The 8,910-nt window shown below is 42.1% G+C and overlaps 1 protein-coding gene across 2 annotated transcripts in view; it reads left to right on the top strand.

The window, feature by feature from the left end:
- The first annotated feature begins 1,039 nt into the window (after positions 1 to 1,039).
- MYO3A (myosin IIIA) overlaps positions 1,040 to 8,910 on the top strand; it is a 192,204-nt gene continuing 184,333 nt past the window's right edge. For both annotated transcript variants that reach the window (XM_019531841.1, XM_019531832.1), the window contains exons 1-2: positions 1,040 to 1,219; positions 7,317 to 7,451. In XM_019531841.1, coding sequence (XP_019387386.1) covers positions 1,052 to 1,219; positions 7,317 to 7,451 — 303 coding nt within the window. In that variant the 5' untranslated portion in view covers positions 1,040 to 1,051. The remainder of the gene's footprint in view (positions 1,220 to 7,316; positions 7,452 to 8,910) is intronic.

Raw genomic sequence — 8,910 nt, 5'->3', positions numbered from 1 at the left:
AGGGCAGGGAACAACTACAGGCAGACCTGGACAGGTTGGACAAATGGGCAGAAAACACTAGAATGCAATTTAACAAGGAGAAATGCAAAGTGCTGTACCTAGGGAGGAAAAATATCCAGCACATCTACAGCCTAGGAAAAGACCTGCTTGGCAGCATGGAAGAGGAAAGGGATCTCGGAGACCTAGTGGACTCCAAGGTGAACATGAGTCATCAGCGTGATGAAGTCATCAGCAAAGCTAACTGCACTTTATCATGCATCAGCAGATGCATGACAGACAGAACCAAGGAGGTAATACTTCCCCTCTATTGGGCGCTGGTCAGACTGCAGTTGGAATACTATGTCCCGTTTTGGGAGCCACACTTTAAGAGGGATGTGGATAACCTGGAGAGGGTCCAGAGAAGGGCCACTCATATGGTTAAGGGCTTGGATGCCAAGCCCAATGAGGAGAGACTAGGGCACCTGGACCTCTTCAGCCTTTGCAAGAGAAGTTTGAGAGGTGACCTTGTAGCTGCCTATAAATTCATGGGGGCACAGAAGGGAATTGGTGAGGCTCCAAGGTGCCCCCAGGAGTTACAAGAAATAATGGCTATAAGCTAGGAGAGAGCAGATTTAGACTGGACAATAGGAAGAACTTCTTCACAGTTAGAGTCACCAAAATCTGGAATGGGCTCCCAAGGGAGGTGGTGCTGTCCCCTACCCTGGGCGTCTTCAAGAGGAGGTTAGATAGGCATCTGGCTGGGGTCATCTGAACCCAGCACACTTTCCAGCCTATGCAGGGGTCAGACTCGATGATCTATTGACGTTCCTTCCGACCCTAACGTCTATGAATCTATGAAATCTCAGACCACATTGTTCCTATCCATCCGTAGTCAATTTTGGACCTATCTTTCGAGTTCTAGCTGATGTGATTGTATGCAAATAATATACAGTTCCAGACTCAATCTACTCCTGAGGTTGCCACATATATCTTTGTTTTATCACACTTGCTATTAATTGTTTATTCAATGGAAAACTGAAATTTTGTTTTTTTTCAGGAACCAACATTTGAGATGCTTCCATTAACTGGGAAAACAATAATATTTGATAACTTCCCTGATCCTTCTGATACCTGGCAGATAATTGAAACCATTGGCAAAGGAACATATGGCAAAGTTTTTAAGGTGTTAAACAAGAAAAATGGCAGCAAAGCAGCAGTGAAAATCTTGGATCCTGTTCATGTAAGCCACTTCAATATTAATTATTAAATATTAATATTAATGAGTGATTTTTATTTAATTATTCTGTCTCCTGGGCTGGAATTTGAATAACCAGTGGATAACTCAGTGATACTATTTGTGATAGTATACACACACCTTTATATTGTAAATATATCCAGGCAGAAAGACTGTTGGGTGTTTAAGAAACTCTATTGACTTCAAGTGAGATCATCAGCTGGGCTGTTTGGCTTTACTTATAGTGGGTACCAGTCCATAAAACATGGAAAATGAGTGCCAGGCCCCTGCCCAGTGCTACTGCCATGGAGTCACAGCATGCCCTGCACCTAACTACGTCACATCTCACCCACTCGCCCACTACAATTTGCTATTCAGATGATGACCCTGTACTTGCCTGGAGACACTTTAGTGGTTTCTTGTGGGCTGGATGTGATTATAGTGGTGTGTCTTCTGCAGAGTTCCTCCTCCTCTACACCCCACCCCTTTCCACTCGGGTGTGACTGCCATTGTTATGACAGTGGAGGCATTAGCTATGTGATGCATCCCACAATGTTAGGCTGAGGCTGGTATCCTTTTGGGGTCCTTTTTCCCCCATCCTGGCTAATGTAAAGCTCAGAAATAATGTAAACCAAATTTATAAGATGAACTCAAAAATGACTTGGACTGGTGATCAGATAGGACACCAGTGCCTCACTGCCTTGAGCCTTGTCCCTTTCTTGGGGTTGTGGGTTACTTTGGACCCTGTGACCCCTCACTCTCCTTATCAAGCCTCTTGAGCCTCCAGGAGGGTGATCTCTCCACACAGACCTTTTCAGTGTGTGCACCGGGCCAGGTATCGCTTTGCCTTGGGGTGGCTACCTTTGTGCCCCCACAAGGCCTGGGTTCCTTCCTGGGCATGGGGGGGCATGTGCCCCCAGATCTGTGTGTGAAGTGAGGGCAGGCTGCCACTGCAGGCTGGGGCCAGGGCTGTGCCAGGCTCTTCCCAGCAGGGGGACTGGGCTGCTAAAATGGAGGGCTAAGGCAAATTTTGGGGTGGCTGTAGGCCCCCCCCCATAGCTCTTCTCCCAGCACCACTGCCACCTACCCCAAGCACAGCCTCGCCCAACCCTCCCCCCCCCGCTGGGAAGAGCCCAGCACTGCCTCTGGCCCCAGCCCCCCAGTACCCCTTGCCCTCACACTGCACACAGATCCAGGGCCCTCCTGGGGTGTATGTAGTGGCAGGAGCTGCCAACCTATCTCCGCACTCCCCAGACAAACCACTCATGCACTCCATCCCATGCCCTGCCCCACCCGAGTTGGGCAGTGCCTGCCCCTGCCCCTACCCCAGCCTGAGCCCCACTTCCTCCCCTGCCATGGGGACCTCAATTTGCGCCCCCCCCCACGCCCCTTCCCCCACAACAGATTTACCAGCCGGACGCGGCTTTCCACACTGCCAGGCTGAGCTCCTGGTCACCTGCATGCTGCACTGCAGCTGTGCACATGCACAGGGCATTTATTGGTGACATTATCGGCAACATCAGCCAAAAAAAGCTAACTGCCGATAATGTCAATTTTCCTTATATCGGTGCCGATACAGGACGGGACCGATATATTGGTGCACCTGTAGTTACAACGAGACATCTCTACTTGTTTCAGTTAAATAGTTTGTGTCACAGAAAAGGTCAGATCAGATGATCAAAATACTTCCTTGTTGCCTAAAGCTCTGTGAAATGTATTAATTTCACAAACCTACAATACAATTATTTTGCATTGTGGTTCATGTTAATCTTTTTCTGTTTTTCACTAGTTTTTTCAGTGCAAAAAATAGGACCCACTCTCCATTTATCATCATGTCACTTTTCAAAGGCAAAAATGATTCACAGCCAAGAGATTGCAGTCTTAATGAAATGAATTTAAATGCACCAAAACATTTTACAGATTCTTGCTGCTTTCTGTAGACAGGGTCTTTCAGTCTTACTGCTGACTGAGTAATCAGAGCTCCCTTGTAATCCAAGTTTATCTGAATGCCTGCATAGCAGGAAGTATTTGTGAATCAACATATTTTGCAGGCATACAAGAACATTCCCTAACCAGTCATTGCTTAAGGAAGGAATTATTGAAGGAAGTGGGGAAACAAACAGCAGTGTTGGGAGTACTTGAGAGAAAAGAAAAGACACAAGATAGGAGGTGAGAAGAGATAGGGGTGATGACAGGGGTGAGTTGAAGAGAGGGAGAAATGATTCAGAGAAGGAGGAAAGAGAATTCAAAGGAACCAGGAAGAGTGGGAGGAACATAGTGAATAAAAAAATCGTTTGGGGAAGAATAAGGAAAATATGTGAAGCTGGTGAGAAAATGAATATTTTTAAATGGAAACATTAGTTGAAAATAATGACTTATCCTTTGGGCCAAAATTTTAGTTAAAGAAAAACAAAACAACTCTGTTAAAAAAAAAATCTTTCCAAATTCATCCAAAATGTTTAGAATGTCCATTCAAAATTAAATGATTTTCAGCTGAAAATGCAAAACTGGAATTTTTCAACTTTTTTGTGAAAATGTTTATTTAATTGTAAACCAAATTTAATAGCCCTAGAAACAGGCACTTGATTCTGTAGACAAATAGCTGAGCTATGAGCAGGTTTCCAGTAACTAGCAAGTCAAATGCATTAGACACAGAACTCTTAACAATTAATTTCTAGTTGGTTTTGCTTTAAATTTTTATCCTTAAAAAAACAAACAACACTTAATGTGACTCTTCATCTTACCACTAGGTCCAATGTACCTAATCTGCGTGTGCATACAATTACACACTAATATTCCATCCACCCTATTTTCAATAAAGTATTTCTTCCTGGAATATAATAAACTGAAAGAATCATTAATGGCTGCAGAGGGAGCTATTGCAATGAAGAAAAAAGCATTTTAATTGCTCCCTTCTTATTATTTTATATAGTTTTATTTCTTATTATTTTATGCCTTATGGTCAAACTGGAAAGATGGACAAACATTATGACTATGTAAGACATAGTCTGTAATTTCAAATAATTCTAATAAATTACCGTATTTTGAGTGATATGAGACTGTGATGGTGTCTTTCTCTAATCATTTTGAATTCTTTTATGGGTTAAATTCAATTCAAAAGGTATAAAAGTGAAACAGGAAGAATATTTGTGAAAAAAATAGCAATGTTATCATTTGGATTAAAAATGCTCTCAATCTCATCTTTTTCTTGCTTAGAAAGCATTAATAGCATTTGATGGATAGTTCAGTTTAAAAATATGTGTCAATTATGTAAATATAAAAAATCCCTTTTCTTGCTTCTAGGAAGGTAGCCTTTACTAGCAATTTGGGTTTTATGAAATTATTTTTATGATATATACACAAATCTTAATGAAGTATATCTAGTTCTCTTCCCTCATGAAATGCAGTTTTTCTTTCCATTACTTATAGAATGAATAGTCTATTCATACTCTCTTATGCTCTCATTTCTTCCTGTAATGATACAAATCACATAAAATCTGAATGCCCCTCAGGAGACAATAACCTCCATTAAATCACAGTAGGACAGTGGGTTAATTTTCATCTTAGTTTCCCTGAGGCAGCTAGGGATACCATGTACTTGTTTGTAACATTTGCCTTTTTGTGTGCAGGCTTTTTTTGCTAATGACTTCTACTCCTATTCGTTTCTCTCCCCTTCTTACCTTGCATTTTACTCTTCTTCCTTTTCTATTCTTCAGCAATATCTTGATTAGTATTTGTCGAAGTACTGTACTCATATTGAGAAGAAAGTTTGCAGACATTTGGAAGATCGGGGGATTTCTGAGAAGCACCCCAGCCTCAGACAGATGGCTGAATTAACTTTTCCTCTATTTTTCACAAGCTTAGTTACTGAAGTTAGCAGGTCTTATCTCCAAGATATCTCATAGGACATTGTTGTCACAAGCAAAGGCTCTCCATGTTCAAGACCCTTCCCAGACCTAGCCTAAGACTAGCAGTGAAACCTTGAATTTGACTCAGAATCCAGTGGGGAGATGGTGTACAAGATAAATTATTGGAGCCCTGGACAGAGGCGAGGGGAAGGCATTTTGAGGGTAGATGCCTTTGTTCAGGGGCCAGGTAAGAGTAGACCCTGGAACTGCCTAGCACTTCTTTTCTTCTGGCCTCATAACCACCATCTTATCTGAGTTCAGCATTAGGCAGTTGCCTATTACTGAGGTGTTTGGCCTGCCCAGCCAGACAGAGAGGATGTTTGGAGTCAGTTTTCTCTGGGACCCAGACAAAGGTGTCATGAAGGTGATCATCCTCTATACTGATGTTTCTGGCATTTGAAATCATGGCAGCTGTTTGTACAACAGCTTTATGTAGATAATACAAGTTGAGGTTATATTATCTGGAATAAATATGTATATCCATGTACATGAAGATCTAAAAGAGAAAAGGTGGCAGTTGTGATTACTTTAATTGTCCTATATCTCTGTGTGTGACCAGATGGGCTGTGCTGTGATCTCCCTGTCCCTAAGGATGGATGCAATAATTCAGGCAGAGGCTAGTAGTGTTCTTCTGTGTGTCCTTGACAAAGCCCCATTAACTTTGGGCTTCCCCTAGAATCCAGAACTTGTATACTCTGCACTTCAGAAACTCCAGACAGTCTGAGACGTGACTCCAAATTTGAGTGATTCAGTGGGACCCAAACAAATGCTGTGGTCTCCTCTGTCAGGGACTTTGAGAATAAAGCAACAGTGGCTGTTCTGACTTCGTGCTGAGAGAAGACATGGGTCCCACTGTCAAGGGAGGGAAGCTTATCCAGTGCCTTCACTAGATAAAGTGGTTGGTGTTCTTTGGAGAGTAAATATCAGTATTTAGCATATCTCAAGCTGTTACATTCTACCTTGTTCCAAAGTTACCATTTTCACTCTCATAGTCATCACAATATCTGGCTATCAGGCTACATTGCACATGTAAGATTTTTAGACTGTATCTAGCTGGGTAAAAGTTATAGTATACTTTTAGTGTAATAAAGTTTTAGTTTTAGGCCATTATTACATAGGAACCCTGGTCATGGATCTGGGATTTGTTGGTAGGTGAATGTATGGTGCCTAGTACCAAGAGATTTTTTTCTTTTGTTGTTACTGCCTAAAGAACAACCTAAAACAAAAGACAACAAATGACCGACAGGAGAGCATAAGAAAACAGTGAGATAGTATTGGTCAATAAAATTCAATTACTCTGGTAAAATTTCAGATTCAGCCTTGATGCTGTCACTTTTTAATAAAGTTTCCTTCAAAGCAAATATTTCTATGTACTGGATGCTGGGTGAGTGCTGCTAATAGAAGGTGGCTGAGCTAAGGTCTTCTGTCAGAGGGGGAAGGCAATAAATCAAGACTGCAACTAATGGAGCCCACTACTAAAGGGAGGGCAAGTGGTAGGAATGCTATTGGCTATCTTGCAGGAATATCCCAGAGGAGAGAAATGGCAAATACTTCTAGGGGGTTCAGTAATATCTCTTTGGATGAAGTGACAGTGGTCAGCACTGCCCACTTTTGGGGGTTAGTTTGGCTTCCTGCAGGCCTCCATCATATTATGACTACTTGAAACACAAAAGTATCTTCTTTCTGATGGCCTCTCTTCCACCCCGTGCTTTAGCTTAGATTAGGGGTGTCAAACTCATCCCACTCCCCGGCAGCGGTGGGGCACATGCTGATGAAACAAGTAGTGCTGTGTCAGTGTAGCCATAGCTTCCCTCTTTGCTGTCAAAGAACACCTCTGTTCACCCCACTCCTGAATTCCCAGGACCACCAGGAGTTCTGTGGGCTCAAGACAGTGGTTCCATGGGCCAGATATGGCCCAGGTCATATGTGTGATTTCACAGGCTTAAATTGATAGAAGATGATGTAAAACAGAGGTGGTCTTTGTTCTATACAGTTAAATATATTCAGTGGGACTGAAATACCTGAAATATATACCTTATAGTACTGTAAAAGATGAACTAATGTTTCTTTTGATGTTGCTGTATTTTAAATGCAATCTGAATAACTTAAAAATAATGTGGGGGCAGCAGGGTTGGGGTGGTCTTTGTATGTGCTTTGCCTTTGCTAACTGCTGTTTATTTCTGTGATGACCATAGGACATTGATGAAGAAATTGAAGCAGAGTACAACATCTTGAGAGCTCTTTCTGATCATCCCAATGTAGTCAAATTCTATGGAATGTACTACAAGAAAGATGTGAAGAATGGAGACCAGCTCTGGTTGGTTCTTGAGGTAAGTAATTTGTAATATTTGTTACTTCTTAAAAAACAATACAACAGATTTCTTTCTAGTCACAGTCTTGGTTCAGTGTTGAATGCATGCCATCAAAAACAAATTCTTTACTTGATACCTTCTCCAGCATGACTCCATACACAGTACATACGTAGTATTGTAGCCCTTTGGCACTCTCATATAATTCTTTGATTTTTCTCTATTTCCTGAAAGACCTTTTTTACTATTTATAACCTTCTTATTAAACATGCCTTTTAGGGGGAAACCTTTAAAATAAGATAGCATTTTTTACATTATTATATATCCTTATATTAGTAGTTCTCACCGTAGTGAAAAAAGTTTTGTGAAGATTGGCATAAACTTTCCATCTGTAGTATTTGTTTGAATATGTAGAAATTAGTGTAAATGCATGAGTAAAATATTGCCAATATGATGTATTTTTTCCATGATGTAGTAGAAATGAATGAACTTTTGAAGTCTGTATGCAGTAATAAAATGGGGAAAGAGCAGGCAAATAAACCAGCCCCATTCTGCCATTATACCCTTTGCCACATTAATGTTGATATCAATAAGTATTCTCTCTATAACAAAGGGGAAAACAAGGGCTCTAATTTTGGGGCTTTATTCTTGTAATTTTGATTAATCAATACCCAGAAATAAAAAGTATAGAATTGTTATTGAAATATAATCACAGAATCACAGAAAAATAGGGTCAGAAGGATCCTCCAGCGGTCATCTGTTATGGCCTCCTGCCTGATGATCTAAACTCCACATAAGACTACCAATGCCTGTGACACAACACAGACCTAAGACCCTAACCTGCCACAAGGAAAGCAAGGGAGCCCTGGCAGCCAATGTTCTGTTTCTGTGAAATGTCAATATATGCTCAAGCAATCCTGGGTAGAGGGCCACAACCCCTGCTATATTTTCCCTCACCCCCACCCCCCGCAGTCCATACCAAACTGATCATGGGGTAAAATTCCTTTCTGACCATGAATATGGTGATCAGTCTGACACTGAGGGGAGAGGCAAGACCCTCTGGCTTTGGTCCCAGCAGTAGCATTGGCACCCCCCAGTCAAAGTGCCAAGCTTTGGCTTTCTCTGAGGAAGGCTTAAAAAAACCCTGGCACATATAACAGAAATAAGAGCAGGGGCAACCAGCAAAGCCCAGAAGCATCAGAAATACCCACAGTAGAACATAGGCATAGTCATGCCTAGATTGTCCCTGACAAGTGGCTGTCCAACCACAAATTTGGTCATCACACCAGACAGCAAAGCTAACATGTTTAACGGTTTCTTTTCCTCCGTCTTCCTAAGTAGGGACCAGAACAGCCACCTCCCTGCTGGGCCCCTCTCGGGCCCCGGGGGAGGCACACCTGGGCCACGGATTAGCGAGGATTTAGTTAGGGAGCTTCTGGAGGGGTTGGACGTATTCAAGTCAGCCGGTCCGGACGATCTC

This window comes from Crocodylus porosus, unplaced genomic scaffold (assembly GCF_001723895.1).
Source record: "Crocodylus porosus isolate Cpor-Errol unplaced genomic scaffold, CroPor_comp1, whole genome shotgun sequence".
Taxonomy (NCBI): Eukaryota; Metazoa; Chordata; order Crocodylia; family Crocodylidae; genus Crocodylus; species Crocodylus porosus.
This window is presented reverse-complemented; position numbering and strand designations above follow the sequence as displayed.